This window comes from Oncorhynchus tshawytscha, linkage group LG01 (genome assembly GCF_018296145.1).
Source record: "Oncorhynchus tshawytscha isolate Ot180627B linkage group LG01, Otsh_v2.0, whole genome shotgun sequence".
In the NCBI taxonomy this organism is placed as follows: Eukaryota; Metazoa; Chordata; class Actinopteri; order Salmoniformes; family Salmonidae; genus Oncorhynchus; species Oncorhynchus tshawytscha.
In genome coordinates, this window is record NC_056429.1 from 90,480,235 (window position 1) to 90,503,104 (window position 22,870).

Below are 22,870 nucleotides of genomic sequence, written 5' to 3' on the forward strand. Positions count from 1 at the left end.
GCACTCCACAGGGAATTTTTCAAACACACCATATTATGCAGTCACGTGATGGAGTTTATGGAACGTTAGAAATCATTCTGTATTTGTGCAGATCTGAGACGAATCACATTGTATCGGATATTTACCAAATACAAATAATATAGTGATGGGCATTCAGTTTTTTGGGGAGCCTGATATTTTTTTCTCTGTTCACCTAAAATATACGTTAATTTGGCTCCCAAACATTATGGCCCCCACATATCCCATACGACAAATCAAATGCTGTTGTCCGGTGTTATGATGTTTGTATGCTTGTGGCTAGATGGAATACACTTCCATCTCGATGTGTCGGGGACAACGCAGGGCCGGAGCATTAATCCAATCCCCTCACACCCTGGCTGTTGTTGTCGATTAATGGAGCTAGTGGGCGTGTCGGTTTAAAATAAACTGTATTTCAGACCGCGCGCAGGGCTGGTTTGTAAACCACTACTACCAAAGCCAGACTGCAGCGAAGAACGAGACGGACATGTCGGAGAGCCGGAGAAAAGATGCTGCGCAAAACGGTGCAGCCCATAGCACTAGTACAGAGCCACACGTGGCCAGACCAAATGTTGGCAACAGGGTGACTGTAGTGCTAGGGGCTCAATGGGGCGACGAGGGCAAAGGGAAAGTTGTGGACCTGCTCGCTCAGGACGCCGATATTGTTTGCAGATGCCAGGTAAATTACAGAGCCACTTTACCGTCTGAATGGGCTAAACGTATGCTAGCTAATAAGCTTGCTGAAGGACATGTAATTGTAAATAATGTAGCTAACATTACCTAGCTAGTTATATAACTAAGCTAACAAGTTAGCGAGCCAAGGTTGTGACAGTCAGTGTGTTGCAAAAAAACTAGCCCCAAAGGCTTAATTGTAGTGCCAGAGATTCTTATCCCTCTCTGGTGTTGTTTAACTAACGTTAGCTAAATCTGTTTTTGTTGTAATTCCAAAACGTATTAACTAGCAAACACTAGCTCGTGAACTTGTGTGTTTGTGCAACTTGCGTTGCTAGTTAGCCGCTTAGGCTAGTGTTGGCTGGTTAGTTAGCTAAATCTGTTTTTGTAATTGGGTGATTCTCACGAAACCTTGGTTTCAAAGATTTCAAATAAGACATCTTAAAAAATACTTGCATCAACCAATTTCCCTTTTATGCACTAATAACAAGGTCTGAAGTGTTTGAGCATTAATTTTTACAACATTTACTGAAAATGTAACACATTTTTGAACATATTTTCCAAAACAAGTCCTTAAAAATCTACCGCAATGGTCTGAACGTCAAGACCTATTTTATTAAGTCATGCACAGTTACTTAACTCTGAAATAATATATATTTTTAAATATTTTTTGTTGTTGATTTTGACTGATCTCATTACTACAACACCTTCCGCAATCTAACACCTAATATTTTTCATATTCCATTGAAACCTGACATATATTTCAAAATGGTGGCAAGCCTGTATTTAAAAGAGAACCACTATTTTTACTTTCATAAAAGTATCACCCGTTGTGGTAATTTCAAAAACGTATGTAAAATTATGTTGATTTCGGTAATGAGAATAAGTATTTATGACTGAGGTATGGTTAAAAACATAACATTTAATGTAGGAAATAAATGAGAGAATATTGGCACAATCATGGATTCAAGTTCAATCAATTTAATTTTGCAGTGCTTCAAAAGTACATATGCTAAAAATAAAGAAGCTAAACAAAAACATTAACAGCACATGTCATTGTCACTACACACACAGGCCTGTACAGTGTCCCTTGGGGATGATGTTCCTATGACCCCAAGCTGGTGCAGCTTCTTTAAAGTAAAGCCAAACTTTTCATGCGTTTGCAAGCACATGTTTCTCTGTCTGACTCTTCGCTGGCCAATCCAAAATGGCTCAAGTTTAAAGAATTGAGCCTTGGAAAGGTTGTTCCTTGGATTCTCGGACACACATCTTCTGAAGATTTACCATAGTGTCTGTTAGGGCTCTCTTATGGAATATCTGGCCCTTTCTCCGACTATCTCTGGATTTCCCATTTATTACAGTGGAGACTTCATCTTGATGAAGGAAGTGGCTAACAAGTTTGTGCATTAGTCTTCTCTGGCTGTTATTGAGTAATTTTCACTGACTTTGTAGTTTTCTTCTGGACCTCTGCCTTCCATGTTGACAATTACCTGCTTCCTCTTGGCCATCTCAAGTCTTTAGGTTGAACATCTCTTTGGTCCTCTTCAGCAGATTCTCTTCTGTGTAGTGCAACTGACCTCAATTTTGATAGTTTTCTTTCTTCTGTTCCTCTTTTTGGGTGATTCCTTTGGGTTAGATGTCTTCATTGGTCCTGGTATCTGTAGAGATGTCTCTTATTTTAGGAGTTGATGGCAGGGCCATTCACCTGCTGAGGTGAGAATGGCTGTTCTCTTGGAGGCTGTGTCTTCTTGATGATTTTGAACTTCTTAATTTTAATTTTGCTTCTTGAACATGTTGAAGTCTATCATCTTCTTCTGTGATACCTTTGAATTTCCCGGCACTGCTTTTTCTTTTCACGTTGCTTTGTCAGATCTAGAGTTTTCTTGATTTTACAATATTGCTTTTGTTTTTGATATCTGAAATGGAAAGGAAGCATGAAATGAGCATGTACCAAAACATGGGGAAAATCTTACTGTTATGGAAATGTCATCCTATACTAGACTGAATGGCTTACTGTGTGTCTGTCTTCTACTGTGTGCTTCTTCTTTGTTGCACAAATGAATAACCTCAACCAATTTCCAACGACTGACATCCAGTGGAAGTGGTAGGAACTGAAAAATGGTTCCTATCTAATATCCCTTGGCAAAGACAACTGAGGGAGCAGTTGGAGGCAAAAAAAATTAAAAAAATTATGAACAGTTAGTCCTCGGGGTTGTGCCTGCTACATAAGTTCTGTTATACTCACAGACATGATTCAAACAGTTTTAGAAACTTCAGTGTTTTCTATCCACATCTACTAATAATATGCATATCTTATATTCCTGGCATGAGTAGCAGGAAGTTGAAATTGGGCACGCTATTTATCCAAAAGTGAAAATGCTGCCCCCTATACCTTAAAAGGTTTTAACTGGAGAAATATAGAGATCTGCTTACCTGGTAGCCATCTTGAAGGTACTGGCAGTTGTGTTGCTTCATTCAAAATCAAACTTTATTTAAAATTATCGGCGTGTAAAGTCCTTCAAAAATGTTCAGACACTTAATTTTTCCAATATTTGTTTTCATTATCATACATGAATATTCAGTTAATTTGTTTTCAAATGACATCAAGTAGAACATCCATTTATTTTTACCAAAAATAATACATTCCTATGTTGAAATTACTCTTTGTGCAAGGTAGAGGACACTTATCTTTATGTTTTGTTATAGTACTAAATTACATGTTTTAGATTTAAAATCATTACTGCCATGGTATTTTAATGGTTTCATGAATGACCCAATTGGTAAACTAACATTAATTAAATTGGTGTGGTTAGCTACTCGAGCAACCCAATAGACCTTCAGCATTGACAATTTAACTCTGCACTGTATTGCTAATGTCACATTGAATTCTAAAGCATCATAGCGCTGGGAAGGGACAAGAGAGCCATGAGAACGAGTTTTGATCAGTCATGGAATTAAGAGCTGAAAACAAATTGGCTCCCTATTTTAAAAATATGTCGAAAAAATGATTTCTTGTGCAGTCAACTAGTGCAAACATATTTCGTTGTCAAAACGATATATCATAAAGAAATCGATATGTAACTAACGACCCCCCCATCCCTAATAGCCAGCTAGCTACACTGAACACAAATATAAATGCGTCATGTGAAGTGCTGGTCCCATGTTTCATGAGTTGAAATAAAAGGTTCCCAAAATGTCCCATATGTACAAAAGCTTATTTTTCTCATTCTGTGCACAAATTTGTTTACATTCCTGTTAGTGAGCATTACTCTTTTGCCAAGATAATCCATCCACCTGATGGCTGTGGCATATCAAGAAGCAGCATGATCATTACACACCCTGTGCTGTGGACAATAAGAGCCCTCTCTAAAATGTGCTGTTTTGTCACACAACACAATGCCACAGATGTGGGGGTGTATTTCTGTATGTAATAAAGCCCATTTGTGGGGCCTAATTTTATTTAAATTTACTGATTTCCTTACAGTTCTTATAACGTAACAAAATATTTGCAATTGTTGCATGTTTATATTTTGTTCAATATACATTCATATTACACAACCCTAATACCAGAGCCTGGTCTTACCATGTCTTGTTGGTACAGTCTGGCATTGCAAGGTGATTCAAACTCCTAGTACTGTATATGCGAGCAAGTGCTTTTTATGTACCTTCTCACTTGCCGTTGAAGTATCAAAAGCATGATGGAATGTCTGAAGACAGCAGTTGATGCATCTGACAAGTTTAATCATGTCTATGCAAGTTAGATTTGGCTGTCAATAAAGATACTATATATTGGCAAGCCACCTAGCTAAGCCTATGGGTTGAGTGATTACCACAACCATGGCGTCGACCTTGTGTAGCCTGAATTCAGACTGTTTTCAGTTTTACTTTGACAAAGTCACATGCTCTGAATTAAACATGACATTCTTACTTATGAGCCCTTTCCCAACAATGCAGAGTCAAAGAAAGGAAATGGTAACACAATACAATCACAATGAGGCTATATACAAGGAGTACCGGTACTGAGTCAATGTGCAGAGGTACGAGGTAGCTTCAAGAGAATCTGTGCAAAAAACAAAGGGCGTCAATGCTAATAGTCCGGGTAGCCACTTGATGAATGGTTCAAGCAGTTGCCATACACACCAGGGATGCAGCTGTATAACTTTGAGGATCTAAGGCCCCATGCCAAATCTTTTCAGCTTCCTGAGGGGGAAGAGACCTTCTTGCCTTCTTCAAGACTATGTTGGTGTGTTTAGATAATGATAGGTCCTTAGTAATGTGGACAAGAAGGAACTTGAAGCTCTCGATGCTCTCTATTACAACCCCATCGATGTGAATGGTAAACACCTAACGTAGCTGTTATTAGGGCTGCACGACATGGTACCCTTTCCTCCACTGCCATTATGAGCTATTAAACAACCTAAGTTAATTATTTATTCAGGCAGCCCTAGGAAGCTTATGATAGGGATAGGTATTTGAGCTTTTTTGACTGTTCTGGTACTACCATTTTTTTTCTGCCAAGTACTCAATGTAAAACATAAAGCTGTAAAAAAAAAAAAATGCTAGAACAAGGGCAGCACCGGTACATATTTTAAACATGTTTATCTATATGCCAACTTTGAGCATCAATGCCTAATTTATGATAACCGTTACAGATAACGTAAATAATGAGGCAATTTAGCATACATCACGGATGTGCCATTTTAAGATTAATTTATTGAAACAGTAATATCAACTATTTAAATTATATCATGGAGCACAATCTTCAAAAGGGTAGTAACCTCAGCCGTGTGGCACTTGCTTGTAGAAGGCTGTGCAATGGCATAGCCTTGATTTGTTAAACAATTCTTGTTTATCTAACTGCACTGTCCAATTTACAGTAGCTATTACAGTGAAAACATACCATGCTGTTTGAAGAGTGCACAACAAACTTACCATGGCAACTGGTTTGATACATTCACTTCTGAAGGTGAATTTACTTACTCTTGCTCTGATTTGTCATTCTCAGGGTCCCAGAGATAAAATGTAGCATAGTTTTGGTTGATGAAATACATTGTTATATTCAAATGTAGGAACTGGGTTCTAATTTTTGAACACCCATCCCTGTATATTTTACCAGATCTAATGTTATGTTCCCCTATATTTCACATTTCCACAAACTTCCAGTGTTTTTTTTATATATATATTTTTTAAATATTTCCTTTCCATTTGTATATAGAATTATGCATATCCTTGCTTGAAGTCCTGGGCTACAGGCAGTTGGATTTGGGTATGTCATTTTAGGTGCAAATTGAAAGGGTCCAATCCTTGGAAGTTTTTAAGAACGCCTTCCTAATATTGAGTTGTGACCTTTGGCCCTTCGAATGGCCTCAATTCGTCGAGGCGTGGACTCTACAAGGTGTCGACAGCGTTCCTTACGTGATACACACAGGAAACTGAGTGTGAACTGTGACACAAACCGGTGTGCCTGGCACCTACTACCGTACCCCTTTCAAAGGAACTTAAATGTGTTCTCTTGACCATTCACCCTCTGAATTGCACATATACACAATCATGTCTCAAAGGTTAATGAAGGATTTTTAATCAGTCTCCTGTGCTTCATCTACAAGTGATATCAATAGGGGATCATAGACTTACCAGGTGAAAGCTGTCATTGAAAGAGCATGTTTTATGCACGGTGCATGCAGGGAGTACCAGATCAATGTGCAGGGTTGAGGTATTTAAGGTAGATATGCACATGAAAGCATGGTAAAGTGACTAGGCATCAGGATAGATCATAAGGTAATTGCGGTAGATGCAGTGCATTCAGAAAGTATTCAGACCCGTTGCCGTTTTCCACATTTTGTTAGGTTACTACGATTTCTAAGATTGATTAGAGGAAAACAACTTAATCTACACACAATACCCCATAATGACAAAGCAAAAACAGGTTTTTAGACATTTTTGCAAATTTATTAAAAAAAATAAACATGACATTTACATAATTCAGGCTCTTTACTCAGTACTTTGCTGAAGTGCCTTTTGTAGCAATTACATACTCGAGTCTTCTTGGATATGACGCTTCAAGCTTGGCACACCTGTATTTGGGAGTTTCTCCCATACTTCTCTGCAGGTCCTCTCAAGCTCTCAGGTTGGATGGGGAGCTCAGCTATTGTCAGATCTCGCCAGAGATGTTCAAGTCCCGTCTCTGGCTGGGCCACTCAAGGATAGTCAGACTTGTCCCGAACCCACTCCTGCGTTGTCTTGGCTGTGTGCTTAAGGTCATTGTCCTGTTAGACTGGGGTGGAGGTTCACCTTCTGAGGTCCAGAGTGCTCTGGAGCAGGTTTTCATCAAGGACCTCTCAGTACTTTGCTCTGTTCATCTTTGCCTTGATCCTGACTAGTCTCCCAATCCCGCCGCTGAAAAACAGCCCCACTGCATGATTCTGCCACCACCATGCTTCACTGTAGGGATGGTGCCAGGTTTCCTCCAGATGTGACACTTGGCATTCAGGCCAAAGAGTTCAATCTTGGTTTCATCAGACCAGAGAATCTTCTTTCTCAATGTCAGTCTTTAGGTGCCTTTTTGGCAAACTCTCGAGCGTGATGCCATGTGCCTTTTACTGAGGAGTAGCTTCCGTCTGGCCACTCTACCATAAAGGCCTGATTGGTGGTCCTGTAGCGCCGGTGTCCTTTTTGGAAGATTCTCCCATCTCCACAGAGGAGCTCTGTCAGATTGACCATCTGGTTCTTGGTCACCTTCATGACCAAGGACCTTCTCCCCCGATTGCCCAGTTTGACTGGGCGTCCAGCTCTAGGAAGAGTCTTGGTGGTTTCAAACTTCTTCCATTTAAGAATGATGCATGCCACTGTTCTTCAGGACCTTCAATGCTGCAGAAATGTTTTGGTACCCTTCCCCAATCAGTTTAATTTACCACAGGTGTACTCCAAGTTGTAGAAGCATCTCAAGGATTAATGGAAACAGGAAGTGCCTGAGCTCAATTTGGAGTCTCATAGCAAAGGGTCTGATTACTTATGTAAATTAGGTATTTATTTTATTTGCAATACATTTGCAAAAGAAATCTACACCCGGTTTTTGCTTGAACTTTTTTTTTTGTATTTTACCTCGATCTTATCGCTGCAACTTTCCAACGGGCTCGAGAGGCAGGTCATGCTTCCTCAAACATGACCCACCAAACCTTGCTTCTCCCCCCGTATGCCAATGAAACCCTCCCCAACCCGGACGATGCTGGTCCAATTGTGCACTGCCCTATGGGAGTCACGGATTGTTGTGACACATCCTGGGATTGAACCCGGGTCTCTAGTGACGCCTTAAGCAATGCAGTGCCTTAGACTGCTGCGCAAATCAGGAGGTCCGATTTAATCCATTTTAGGGTAAGTTTGTAACGTAACTGAAATTTTAAAGGGGTGAGAATATGTTCCGAATGCACTGTATGTTCTATTTAGAGGCCAATTGGCTCTAGAATCAATGTAATATGGCTGTGTGGGAACCATATAAAGGTGTGTAATAATTTTACAATTTTTTTGTTTGTGACAATTCATTCTCGCTGATATGAAAGATACTTTTCTTATGTTTTTGAAACCCTACCATAAGCGATGCATGTTAATGTTTAGAGCATGCATCGGGCCTCTTAGCATCTTCTGGCCAGTTTTATTATCGTCAATGGGCGCTAGGTTGTCAGTGTCTGAATGGGCTCTTCTGATATCTGAGTCTGAGTTCCAGGGTCGGAGACTAGAGGCCAAACCACATTATCTGTACTATTATCAAATGGTACAAATATGGGTGAAAGGTTGACGTGCTTCTGCTGTATGTCCAATATTGAGTCGTGAAAAGCAAGGCCTTTCACATTGCTTATGGTGGTGTGGTGATTTGTTTCATAATGTTGGATGTCTTGTCTTTCTGACTCTCCCTCTGTCCCTCTCTGCAGGGTGGTAACAATGCAGGACACACGGTGGTGGTGGACTCTGTCGAGTATGACTTCCACCTTCTACCCAGCGGCATTATCAACCCTAAGGTTACTGCTTTCATTGGTGAGTAGAACTCCGCCTCTGGTCCCCTATTTACTGGACTGAGGACTGAACAGGACAAATGGCTGATTTCACAAGAATTGAGCTATGAAGAAATGCTAATGGTTTACTATGGTTAGTTCTCTAGTCTTTTGTTCATACAGCTTTCTGTTTATTGAATCTCCTGTGCAGTTTGCATCCACACTTTCATATGCTAGCAGCTAAAATGAATGACTTCTCCCCAAATATAGCCAATCTGTATTATATTCTAATGCCACACAATGTGTTTGACTTGACTGGGAGCCACAGGTCCCATTGCTACAGGTCACATTTTATCTGCAGTAACATTTCGCTAATGGGCTGACTGTCTAGTCCAATGGTCACCTATATATATATATATATATATAAGTGCCGGGTGTAATATAAGTGTAATATATATATATATAGCTGTGCCGGGTAGGCAAACTGTTGCCATTTCATGTGTCTGAAAGTACAAACTCTGCCTTCCTGATGGGCCTGGAGAGGAAATCAAGTGCACTATGCGACCACTGGCCAGTCAGATGTCTGCAGTGACGTAGCAGGCAATAAAGAAATCCATGACAAAATTGATACTGATATTTCAAAAGGTTTAAAGCCATGAGTAGAGACTGTCAACAAATACAGCAAAGAGCTGCTGTTTTTATGACTGAATTCATGTTCAAGTTCTTTCTCAGCTCTGTCAACACTTTGTATTCAACACTTTTATAAGCCATAAAATGTGTGTTCTTCCTATTTCCACTCAGCGCTACAACATGCAGTGCAGCAGTAATGAATGAGTAGGAAATTGTATTGAAAGGTTTGCGTTGTTAGTGGCGTGGGTCTTTATTTATATTGAGGAATATTTCACTTTCTCTTGTTAGGTTCTAATTTTGTCTAACTAACTCACGAACGCTAGAGAAGCTTAACCAAGTTTAATCCTTCCCAAAGGGTCGATACAACTGTAACACAGACATGGCTTCCCCCGTGGTGGTATTCATACCATCATTCTTGCTAAGCAGGGAACTAAGTGATATGAGCCTTCAATGGTTTCTCCCCTTCAGTACTGTCACATGCAATTGTTTCCCCTGCACTCAGCCCCTCCCAAACTTCATTAGTTACAAAAGAGACATGAGGGGTGCCATAATGTTCCTATACTTTTCAGTATAACAATGTTCCAAGTTTAACCCTGAATCCAAAACTCTGTTCATGGGCGTAACAACATGAATTTGTGCATGAGACAGAAATAATGTGGTGCGACTAGAGTTTCACCATCAGCTGGAAGACTGTGTCCCTTTTTGGTCAGTGGAGGGAAGGGAGAGCGGAGGGATGTTGCGAGACGGACCCTCAATCTGCTGCTCTCTCCCTCCGCTGAGACTGACCATCAGATGCACGCACCATCAGCCCAGTAAAATAAACGCCAGATATGTTCAATGTATGCTCACTCAGATGTGCCTCACAAGTAATACAACAATGGATCTATTACCAGTGTCATCATTTTGAAATATCTATTTTTTTTAATGTCCCGAACAACAATGCATTGGCAGGTAAATTCATGCAAAGCCAGTATGTGGTGATAATGCATTGGTCTATAGCGTACTGCACAAACCTCATTGCTGCAGTATTGTTTTTAATTGGTTAATGATGCGTAGGCTTACGTTTTTTTTAGTCATGTTAATAAAAAATCAGAGCAGTAGGTTTCTGCATGCATATTGACTCAAAGGTTGGTGACCACTGGTCTAGTCTATTTTGGTGACACGTAACAAAGATGTCCTCTGGCTCTTAACCATGACTCGTCAGCAGTTGAACATATAGAATGTTAACTTGCACACTCCCTACTATTGCTCTCTAGTTGAACTCTACAGGCAGGCTTTCAGAGGGCAAAAAAGAATTCGGAGCACTGTTTGCCATGAGGAAAAAGTCATCTTGAATAAGACTTTCTATGTGCAGAAAAGGTTATTATGGCACGCTCCTCATTTATTTAACGTGTGGCCTTAATGATTGCTCAGTGGAAGAGCAGACCTGTTTTTCTAAGATCAACTTTTATTGACTAAGTATGTGTATTTAGCTCTTCATGGGAAAGTACTTTTGTTGACTTCCCTGTTTGGTTACTGATGCATCACTTTCTCCACATCTTCCATGTTGCCTGTGTCTGTTCCGCAGGTAATGGGGTAGTGATCCACCTGCCTGGCCTCTTTGAGGAGGCTGAGAAGAATATGCGCAAAGGCAAAAGTGAGTATGAAGGAGCTATCCTGTTTTAATATTCCCTTATACTCTGATGCCTGGAAGATTGCCGTATTGCTTAAAGGTGCTACTGTCAGATGTCTTGTGTGTTTTCAGGTTTGGTGGGCTGGGACAAGAGGCTGATCATTTCAGACCGAGCACACATTGGTAAGCCCTGCCTCAGGCTTTTCTTTAAGGGCCTTTACATTACAACTTCAGCTGCATTATAAGCTCTATTTATTAAAAAAAATAAAACATGTTTTTTTAAACTAGGCTAGTCAGTTAAGAACAAATTCTTATTTACAATGACTGCCTACCCCAGCCAAACACTGACAATACCGGGCCAATTGTGTGCTGCCCTATGGGACTCTGCCATGATGCAGCCTGGATTTGAACCAGGTACTGCAGTGATGCCTCTTGCACTGAGATGCAGTGTCTTAGACCACTGTGCCACTCGGGAGCCCCATACTCTATACTAAAGGTGTCAAACTAATGTTGTCCCGGGGGCCGCATTCGGTCTTCAACGACGTTTGGAGGACTGGACTGAATGTGTTATTTCATTGCTGTCCATCCATTCCATGCCATCATTTTGGGAATTTTCTATGCTCCCTGACTGTCTAGCTTTCATTTCAGTGATTTATTAGCTAGATACAGTCAATAAACTGTATGAATGTGGGTCCATTTCTACACAGTTTTTATTTGGTTTTAGTCATTTTAAAGTATCTTGAGTTTGTTCCACTTGCTGGCCTGGATTGGATCCCCTCACAATGTTTGACACCCCTGCTCTATACTCTACTATATAGAACGTTACAGGACTACAGTTCATGGGAATAATGAGTCAGCTTTATCTCTTTTCTGTCAATGTTTTTATTTTCATCATAAATGCATTCCAATTGTCAGATTTTGAAAAGCAGAGCTTATCATACTTTATCCCATAGGGGCCGGCACACAATTGGCCCAGCGCCGTCCGGGGTAGGCCGTCATTGTAAATAAGAATTTGTTCTTATCTGGCTTGCCTAGTTACTTTTTAAATTTTTTATTCAAAAGTTGGGCTCTTAGTTAGTGAATACCACTGCCAGAGTCTGTGCAAAGCTGCTGCCCAGAAGAGATCCAACAATGCTGTGTGACTTGGAGGCTTTCATGGAGAACATGTTTCTGTTATTTGGGGGAGGGTGAAGGTGGCCAATTGATTAGCTTAGCTGTTTAAGGAACCTTTTGTATTTTGTACATAGAGTCATTTAGCAGATTCTCTTATCCAGAGTGACTTAGTGCATTCTTAAGATGGCTAGGTGGGACAACCACATATCAGTCATGGTAAGTTGATTTTTTCCCAAAGTAGCTATAAGGAGGGGTTGATTTGACCAAAGACGCACTCCGAAGACCTGTTTTAAATCAAATGTTACATAAATCTTGTTCACTCTGACTTAAGCTTTTTTGTTGTGAAAAGCAGAATGTCTTAGACTCTTAGACTTTTATTAGGCTACATTATTCAGTCTTCTCCCCCCCCTTAGCCCAACCTTGGTCCATTTTATTCTATAAAGAGGTGTGGAGGGAAAAGGGAAATTAGTTTTTTACACACAGAAATGACAATTGTTTGTTGCATTATCTGTCCTTTGAGCCTGTTTGGTTTACCCTTTAAGTGGTAAACTCTACTCCACTAGACTTGTTGTTCAGAGAGCCTTTAGATGTTTTGTCCGTGTGCTCAGTGTCAGAAGTGCCAAACTGTCCAGTCAGCGCAGCAAGAAATTCCCCAAAAAGGACCCCACTTATAAACCGTTTTTGCTCAGTAGTGCCTTAGCTTTAGGGACTATAGGGCCCAACAAAATTCTGAAATGCATAGTAGGGAATCCACTAAATTTATTGAACATGTATTAGTTTGCCCAAGTTTATCATAAGACATGAACAAATGAATCAGTGATTTGTATTTCCTGCAACTTTCTGAAGAGACCATGAGAATTCCCTGTCTATGTGCAGTGGGCTTGTTTACCACGTTGTGTAGCCGTTAGCGACGATGTTAATAAAGTCTTCTGGTAGCTGGAAAGGCTTTCCTAAAAACCTTCTCAATGAAATATTAACTACAAATTAGCCTATGCTTACCTGGCAGAATGATATCATTATTTTTATCTGTTCAGTAAATATTTGTTTTGCAAACTACCATCACGTGTGCTACAAAACACCCCTAAAAACAGCCTCTTGCTGGTGCACAGTGGAATTAAAGGGTAACTAAGCAAAAAAAGAAATTCCCTCAGACCTCAAAAGTAATCTCCTGATGTGGTTTAAGCATTGCTGTGTACTTAGAAATCCAAATGAGTTTTTCTATCAAAAAAGTGAGTTGTGAGGGCGAAAAACCTGAAACTAAATGGAGAAAATGCTGAATTTATACGATACTGTAGTCCCAAAAGCGGCCTTGCGAAGGCTCTACTAAGCAAAAAAAAGGGAATTGGGCAAAAGAAATCTATCATATGACCCCTCTTTCTCACAGGGGCCATTTCTGACTGGAAGAGAGCAACAGACACTACTGCTCACTTCCCTTCATGGATTTTAAAATGAAGGATTGATGTTAGAACTGTTGTGGATCTCCAACCAATCCAATGCCTTTTTAAATGGGTGTCGAGTGCACAAGGGAACACTTCCGGGGAGGTAATTGGGATACTACGCTAGGTTTTAGTGAGGAGCAGAGAAGCGGGGGTGAGGTGACCAGGATTGTGAGTTTGCCCTTCTCTACCTCCTCCCACAGTGTTTGATTTCCATCAAGCGGTCGACGGTGTGCAAGAGCAGCAGAGACAAGAGCAAGCGGGCAAGAAGTAAGAACCCCGCCACCTGTCATTCTCCTGGTTTATGGCTCAGTAATGGTTCAGCTTGCAGCAGTGCTGTAAAACATCATTTTGGGGGGTTGAATGTGTAGTATATTAGCCCTTCCATGCGTCCAGCCTTGTAAGATGAAACAACCATAACTGGCTCCAGCTTGAAGCAGAGCTGAAAAACAAGATTCCCTTCCTATGACTGATACGCAGTATAAACCTTTTCAGCATAAAGTCTAGCTACCATAAGTACTGGAACAACCTCAACTGACTGAAGTCTCCAAAGATGTCAAATATGAAATATCCCAACATTGTTCTCTGCACCGGTGTTGTGGAGCGGTTTTAACAGTTTTGCCTTGTTCGTTCTGCCTGAAAGAATTGGCTGTGATTAGCCAAATTTCTCTCATACTGTAGTCTGGGGTTTATTCCATATTCAGGAATAGCAAACAAATCCTACACTAATGTAGCTATTGCAGGTTACTACTGTTACCTGTTAGTCATGTGATAGAGACACCCAATCTGGTTCTGAGAAGAGGTTAGGAAGGACAGCTTAGATACAGGACAGCACTCTGATATACAGGGCATTTTAAGCTTTTGTTCAGGATCAAAATAAGCACACTGTCCTGATTTTGAGTTCTTGTGTAAAACAGGCTTATATAGGCTTATATTACCAGTTATGGTGTTGAAATTCCACAAGGCTTTACAACTTCACTCTTACCTCGGAGAACAGATGCTTAGATTAGATCTCCTGCAGTAACAGCATGACTTGTTCCAGGAGTCTCGTGGTGGACCTGTTATTTTTCTGTCTTGCTGGAGGGTTTCGTACTCATGATACCCTGTCTCTGCTCCAGAAGACCACTTATATCCTCACTGATAGGGTCTTTCTCACATGAGAAGTCATCCCCACATCAGACCAGGGACGTTACGTCACCAGACATCCCCTAGCAGCACCATGTGACTGTGATGATGCTCTCCAACCCTCACGGCAGCGCCATTGTTTCAGTCAGCAGCAGGCGATGTTCCAGACCCATAAACACTACTTAGAATAGTAGCTACTTCCCTACAACTCCATCACGTCTGACCTTACACAGTCACACACAAATACATGTTGAAGGACTCTGTATTGTTCCCTGTATTCCACACCCAGCCTCGGAACAACGAAAAAGGGGATTGGCCCAGTGTACTCAGCCAAAGCAGCCCGCAGCGGCCTCCGGATATGTGACCTCATGTCTGACTTCACGCAGTTCTCTGAAAGGTGAGGGTGTGGCCTTGTCCTCATATGGCCAATAATGGCTATCCTCCTGTTAGTCAGAGTACAACTAGCTCTGGTAAGATTCAAATAGAACTGTATTGATGTCTATCCTCTGTAGATTTAAAGTCTTAGCCTCGCAGTATCAGTCTATGTACCCGACCCTGGAGATTGACATCGATGGAGAGTTGTGCAAGTTGAAGGTCAGAATCAGGTCCTCCATATCAGTTGAATAAACAGATCACTGGATACATTATGTCCTTCCTACATTTCAGTGTATTTTTAGGGTTACGTGTGTGTGGTGTTCTTGTCCAGGATTACGTGGAGAAGTTAAAGCATATGGTGAAAGATGGCGTCTTCTACATGTACGAGGCCCTACATGGACCTCCCAAAAAGATCCTGGTAGAAGGAGCCAACGCTGCCCTCTTAGATATTGACTTTGGTGAGTATCCCCCACTGTCATAATGTCAATTAACCCCTTTCACTGTGTCAATTGCCAATTAACCCCCATTGAACTGATCAAGCTAACAAACGGATGGTCTTCAAGAAGTGGGCTGGAAATTCAAGCCGTTTTTACTGGTGAGTTAACTCTACTGAAACAGTTGTATCGGAGCTGTCATAAGGATTGGAACAACCTGTTCACTGCTCCGAACACCAGAGAGCACTCTTATACCGTGCATGACTCTGAGCTATGCTGTCTAGTGTCACTTTCAGATATTTCTGTCACAAAGCATGCCATAGTCCATAAACACAACTGCTGAAGGAGAGGGTTGCTATTTACTGACGGTCACCATTTTCTTTTTCCTTGACACAATGGTAGTAGGTGAAAGGAGGTATCATATGGCTTTGCTAATGTTTTGCATAAAGGAGAATGTTTTTTGTTTTTGCACCTGTGCAGACATTTATGGGTGGGATTACTCAACCCCTCTGATCTGAAAGGCCCACTAATTTGGACTGGAAAATCCACCTCTGTTTAAGCACATCTGACAGGGAGATTGTTTGCATGTCATGTTAAGACTGAAGCATTTAGTTTCCTTTACTTGTATTACAAGCTATAGTACCAGTCAAAAGTTTGGACACACCTACTCATTCAAGAGTGTTTATTTTGACTATTTTCTACATTGTAGAATAATAGTGAAGACATCAACTATTAAATAACACATGGAATTGTGTAGTAACCAAGAAAGCTTAAACAAATCAAATATATTTGAGATTCTTCAAATAGCCACCCTTTGCCTTGATGATAGCTTTGCACACTCTGGGCATTCTCTCAACTAGCTTCATAAGGTAGTCACCTGGAATGCATTTCAATGAACAGGTGTACCTTGTGAATTTGCAGAATTTCTTTCCTTAATGCATTTGCGCCAATCAGTTGTTGTGACAAGGTAGGGGTGGTATACTGACGATATCCCTGTTTGGTAAAAGACCAAGTCCATATTATGGCAAGAACAGCTCAAATAAACAAATAAATGACAGTCCATCATTCATTTAAAACATGAAGATCAGTCAATCTGGAAAATTTCAAGTAAAACCAAGCACTATGATGAAACTGTCTCTCATGAGGACCACCACAGGAATGGAAGACCCAGTTACCTCTGCTGGAGAGGATACGTTCATTAGAGTTACCAGCCTCAGAAATTGCATAGAGTTCTAGTAACAAACACATCTCAACATCAACTGTTCAGAGGAGACTGTGCAAATCAGGCCTTCATGGTTGAATTGCTGCCAAGAAACCACTACTAAAGCACATATACCAATAAGAAAAAAAAGACTTGCTTGGGCCAGGAAACACGTGCAATGGACATTTAGTCCAGTGGAAATCTGTCCTTTTGGTCCAATGAGTACAAATTTGAGTTTTGGTTCTAACCGCCGTGTTTTTGTGAGACGCGAAGTAGGTGAACGGATGATCTCTGCATGTGTGGTTCCCACCGTGAAGCTTGGAGGAGGCGGTGTGGGGGTGCTTTGCTGGTGACACTGGGATTTATTTAGAATTCAAGGGATACTTAACCAGCATGACTACCACAGCATTCTGCAGCGATACACCTTCCCATCTGGTTTGCGCATTGTGAGGCTATCATTTGTTTTTCAACAGGACAATGACCCAACACACCTCCAGGCTGTGTAAGGGCTATTTGATCAAGAAGGAGAGTGATGGAGTGCTGCATCTGATGACCTGGCCTCCACAATCACCTGACCTCAACCCAGTTGGGATGAGTTAGACCACAGTGTGAGGGAAAAGCAGTCAACAAGTGCTCCACATATGTGGGAACTCCTTCAAGACTGACAAAGCATTCCAGGTGAAGCTGGTTGAGCGCATGCCAAGAGTGTGCAACGCTGTCAGGGCAAAAAGGGTGGCTACTTTGAAGAATCTCAAATATAAAATACATTTTTGATTTGTTTAACACTTTTTGTTTTGGTTACCACTTGATTCCATCTGTTTCAAAGTTTTGATGTCTTCACTATTTGGCAATGTAGATAATACTGGTACTGTATGTTAATACAGTCATTGTGCTATGATAATCATCTGCTGTAACTTGACTGCAGCACCAATGCATTGTCATGTCTTATCTGAGGAAGACCGAAGGAAATAAGATGGTGTTGTATCCCTTTGGCATGTTGGTTTCAGGAACGTACCCTTTCGTGACCTCGTCTAACTGCACAGTAGGCGGGGTGTGCACGGGCCTAGGCATGCCGCCGCAGAACGTGGGTGAGGTGTACGGCGTGGTCAAGGCCTATACCACCCGGGTTGGCATCGGAGCCTTTCCCTCTGAGCAGTTCAATGTAAGAATGTCAGCCTGTCTACCTTGAGGGAAGCCAGGCCTTAATGTCTTTGACCGCTGCAGGCTACAGTCATATTGGTTCACATGGCTGTGTTTCCTGCTCTCTGTATCCAGTGTGAGTAGACTGTAGTGTCAATGTGGGGGGGTATGGCATAGTTGCTGATTGAGTCATCAGAGTTCTGAAATCCAGTGTGTGTTCTGAGAACATCACAGGCAGAGACATGCGACTGTGTGGGTTTCAAACAGTTTTGGGAACGATAGTTGGTTGTTAAACAGCTCCCTCTGGTGGAGCTTGTGAAATAATCCATAGAATAACGGAACTACCCGTTTCTTCACCTGGACAGGACAGAGAATGGCGACATTTTAAGACTTGACATCGCCATGGTTTACGTTGTTAGTGATCTTAAAGTGATTATTGAGTGCGTCTTTCCTTCTTGAAGGACGTTGGGGAGCTCCTGCAGACGAGGGGAAAAGAAGTGGGTGTGACCACGGGCCGTAAAAGGAGATGCGGTTGGCTGGACCTCGTGCTCATCAAATATGCCCACATGATTAACGGCTTCACTGCGTGAGTCCCTCAACTCTGTACTGTCCATCACCACATCTCCCGCTTTTTACCTACGGTCTCAGTATACTTGAATAGACCTTATCAGCGTTGTACAGATCCTGCATTTGGGTGTTGGTAACATGCCTGCTAACCTCCCAATGTTCTGTTGTCCTCCTGTTCAGCTTAGCTCTCACCAAGCTAGACATCTTGGATGTGCTCCCTGAGATCAAAGTTGGTGTGTCATACTCTGTGGATGGTGAAAATATACCTAATTTTCCAGGTAGGCTGGATGAAGTGAACCAGATAAGGGGGCATATTATATACCTAATTGCATTATTCCCCCAAAAAACAATGCTTTATTGTCACATAAATGTGAAATGTGTTTTACATGGTCGGCCATAGTAGTATTTGTATTTAATAAGGATCCCCATGTAGTTCCTGCCAAATCAGCAGCTACTCTTCCCTGGGTCCAGCAACATTAAGGCAGTTAACACATTTAATACATTACATTTCACAACACATTGTGTTGTCTCAGGCCACTACTCTACTATCACATCTACAATCACTATATATATGTGTGTGTGTGTGTAGATTGCGTGTCTTATCATGTGTGTCTCTTCACAGTCCACGAGGTTCCATAAGGCGTATTGTAATTTTTGTTCAATCTGATTATGCTGCTTGCATCAGTTACCTGATGTGGAATAGAGTTCCATGTAGTCATGGCTATTTGTAGTACTGTGCACCTCCCATAGTCTGTTCTGGACTTGGGGACTGTGAAGAGACCTCGGGTGGCATGTCTTGTGGGGTATGCTGGGTGTCGGCGCTGTGTGCTAGTAGTTTAAAGACACCTCGGTGCTTTCGACATGTCAATACCTCTGACTTCATCACTAGTTGTTTTTGTGAATCTCTCTTCCGCTTTGAGCCAGGAGAGATTGACATGCATATTATTGTTAGCTCTGTGTACATCCAAGGGCCAGCCGTGCTTCCCTTTTTTTTTCTTTTTTTTAACCTTTATTTAACCAGGCAAGTCAGTTAAGAACACATTCTGAGCCAAATGCAATTTTCCTTAGTCCCTCTTTGTGGCACCTGACCACATGACTGAAAAGTAGTCCAGGTGTGACAACTAGGGCATGTAGGGCCTGCCTTGTTGATAGTGTTAAGAAGGCAGAGCTGTGCATTTATTATGGACATGCCTCTTCCCATCTTAGCTACTATCAATATGTTTTGACCATGACTGTTTACAATCCAGGGTTAATCCAAGCAGTTTAGTCTCAACTTGCTTAATATATGGTGCTCCTGGAACCAATTAGGGATAAGTGCCTTGCTCAAGAGCGCACAGACTGATTTTTCACCTTGTCAGCTCGGGTATTTGAACTAGTAACCTTTCGGTCACTGGCCCTACGCTCTAACCGCTAGGCTACCTGCCAATACCCTGCTCAGCTGCCACCAAGTCTGATCTTAAGACGTTTATGGTCTGACATTGTCCCCACCTCTCCCCAGCCAACCAGGAAGTCTTACAAAGTGTTGAGGTTCAGTATGCCACCCTGCCAGGTTGGAACAGTGACACCTCTGCCATCAGAACGTTCGATGAGCTGCCAGAGAACGCCCAGAAATATGTCCGCTACATTGAGGAGCACCTCGGTGTGCCCGGTAAGAACCCCCTCCTTACCACCTTCATGTCCAGTTGTAGAGGTCATAGGTATATCTGGGGACATTTGGTGTTTTTATTGATAAAGCTTTTCAATAACTCCTCTTCACCTGCAGTGAAATGGATTGGAGTCGGAAAATCTCGGGAGTCCATGATCCAGATCTTTTAAGACCTTCTCCTCCAGATCACACCCTCAGTCCCCTCTCCCTACCTCCGGATGGCTGCCTGGTTCCAGGGGCCTGTGGCCTGGGAAGGTGGTCTATGCTGCATGACCCCCACCCCCCATTGGAGACTCTTCAAAATTGCCCCTCTGGTTGTTAAGATGGAAGTACACTTCAGTTGCTTGCCAGCCTACACCTGTTACTCCCCATGTATGGCTTGTGAGAAAGCCCCCTCTTCTGGCCTTTCTGGATCTGCTCTTCTGCCACACTTGCACATGCACTACATACACACTCCTATCCATTCAATATCCCCACATTCCAACCTCTGATCCAGATGTGTGACAGTCATTGACCCGTCTACAAGCCAATGTCAGACTGTTCAGTATGACCATGTGTACAGAGCTGCAGTGGAACTTGGTTGATTCATTAACAGATATTTTGTGGCTGTACTGTGATGAAGTCACTTGTGCCCGTTTGTGTAGATGTATTCTTTATACCTAGCATGAGCCCATGGCCATGAAACGGCCCTCTAGCAACTACAGATTCCATGTGTTCTGCATGGACAACGGTCCCTGACAATACCAGTCTCTGTATTCAAATTGCAGAAAATGTAGAATCTGTTTGTTGTTACAAAGACCTTGTTCCCTGCAACATAACTGGAACGAAGCCATTATGCAAGAAAATATATTTAGGTTCCATTACAATCTTAAATGGGCCTTTTGGAGGTGTCGCAATCAAACAACCTCTTCATTTCCCCAGTTGACTAGAAATGTCTAATTTCAAAGCAGTAAAAAGTTGTACTACTAAACAGTGAGCAGTTTAGGTCAGTTAGCATGTTGATGGGTCATCTTGCTATCAAACTCCACATTTGAAATGACTCATGAATGCAATCCTAAATTTAAGCTCCAACGCAAACACGATGTAGATATGCTAAACTCTAGTCTCAGGACTTCTACACGATCATATCAGTGTATATTTTATTTCTAGGGCTAGGTATGGTTGATTCTGTTCTGCTACTATTAGACGTGTGGGTGTTTCTGCAGATGTAGTGTATTAGACAGCAGATTGTCTCCTGACTCAGTGAACACTAACACGTGTTTCCCGTTTGTATATTAGTGATTGAAATAGAACTATCTAAATATTTAAAATGAAAGACATTAAATGATCTTGCCTGTTTACATATGGATTGAATATATAAACCTCAATGGCTCAATTATGAAATAAAAATAGTTATGGGGAGAGGCATGTGTTCAAGTTCAACCCTGTATATGAGGTGCCTATTCATGTAGAATGGGACATTGCTAAAAAATGAGTTTGCCTTTATCTGCAGGTCTCTACAGAGATGGGTGTAGACTGCTGTGAAAGGGCTTTCTACATTGGTGGTGGAGTGCTTTCTCTTTTTTTATATGTGGATGTGTCAGACTAGTGTCAGACCCCTTTTCCACAGGAATGTTTTTTTTGTTTGTTACAGCCTTATTCTAATAAGGATTAAATTCAATGTTTTCCTCAATCTACACACAATACCCCATAATGACTACGTGAAAACAGGTTATTAGAAATTTTGCACATTTATACAAAATAAATACCTTCTCTACATAAGTGTTCAGACCCTTTGCTATGAGACTCCAAATTGAGCTCACGTGCATCCTGTTTCCATTGATCACCCCTGAGATGTTTCTACAACTTGATTGTACCTGTGGTAAATTCAATTGATTGGACATGATTTGGAAAGGTGCACACGCCTGTCTAAGGTCCCACAGTTGTCAGTGCAAAAACCAAGCCATGAGGTTGAAGGAATTGGCCGTAGAGCTCGAGACAGGATTGTGTCGAGGCACAGATTTGCATCATTTAAGGTCCCAAGAACAGTGGCCTCCATTGTTCTTAAATGGAAGAAGTTTGGAAACCACCAAGACTCTTCCTAGAGCTGGCTGCCCAGCCAAACTGGGCAATCGGTGGAGAAGGACCTTGGTCAGGGAGGTGACCGAGAATCCGATGGTCACTCTGACAGAGCTCCAGAGTTTCTCTGTGGAGATGGGTGTACTTTCCAGAAGGACAACCATCTCTGCAGCACTCCACCAACCAGGCCTTTCTGGTAGAGTGGCCAAGCGGAAGCTACTCTTCAGTTAAATTCACATGACCACCCGCTTGGCGTTTGCCAAAAGGCACCTAAAGGACTCTCAGACCATGAGAAACAAGATTATCTGGTCTGATGAAACCAAGATTGAACTCTTTGGCCTGAATGCCAAGCGTCACGTCTGGAGGAAACCTGGCACCATCCCTAGGGTGAAGCATGGTGGTGGCAGCATCATGCTGTGAAGATGTTCTCAGCAGCAGGGAGTGGGAGACTAGTCAGGATCGAGGGAAAGTTGAACGGAGCAAAGTACAGATGTCCTTGATTAACGCGTGCTCAGGACCTCAGACTGGGGTGAAGGTTCACCTTCCAACAGTACAACGACTCTAAGCCCACAGCCAAGACAATGCAGGAGTGGCTTCGGGACAAGTCTCAATGTCCTTGAGTGGCCTGGACTTGAACCCGATCAAACATCTCTGGCGAGACCTAAAAATAACTGCAACGACACTCCCCATCCAACCTAACATGGCTTGAGAGGATCTGCAGAGAAGAATGGTGCCAACCTTGTAGCATCAAACCCAAGAAGACTCGAGGCTGTAATGGCTGCCAAAGGTGCTTCAACAAAGTACTGAGTAAAGGGCCTGAATACTTATGTAAATGTAATATTTACAATTCTAAACCTGT

The 22,870-nt window shown here is 41.9% G+C and overlaps 1 protein-coding gene across 1 annotated transcript; it reads left to right on the top strand.

Moving 5' to 3' along the window:
- Nucleotides 1-354: 354 nt before the first annotated feature.
- LOC112234575 (adenylosuccinate synthetase isozyme 2) lies at nucleotides 355-21,711 on the top strand. Its single transcript, XM_024402754.2, has 13 exons — nucleotides 355-697; nucleotides 8,616-8,718; nucleotides 10,873-10,941; nucleotides 11,050-11,100; nucleotides 13,670-13,736; nucleotides 14,881-14,988; nucleotides 15,104-15,185; nucleotides 15,298-15,424; nucleotides 17,609-17,763; nucleotides 18,203-18,327; nucleotides 18,489-18,586; nucleotides 19,807-19,956; nucleotides 20,071-21,711. The coding sequence occupies exons 1-13, from the start codon at nucleotides 506-508 to the stop codon at nucleotides 20,121-20,123; spliced, it is 1,380 nt and encodes a 459-aa protein (XP_024258522.1). The 5' UTR covers nucleotides 355-505; the 3' UTR covers nucleotides 20,124-21,711.
- Nucleotides 21,712-22,870: the final 1,159 nt, after the last annotated feature.

What these genes read in the sequence shown, in the direction of transcription:
- LOC112234575 (XM_024402754.2), top strand. Translation starts at nt 506, where the DNA reads ATGTCGGAGAGCCGGAGAAAAGATGCTGCGCAAAACGGTGCAGCCCAT. An exon ending in TTCAGACCGAGCACACATTG is followed by an intron (nt 11,101 to 13,669) that starts GTAAGCCCTGCC and finishes CTCCTCCCACAG; the next exon opens with TGTTTGATTTCCATCAAGCG. An exon ending in CAAGAGCAAGCGGGCAAGAA is followed by an intron (nt 13,737 to 14,880) that starts GTAAGAACCCCG and finishes TTCCACACCCAG; the next exon opens with CCTCGGAACAACGAAAAAGG.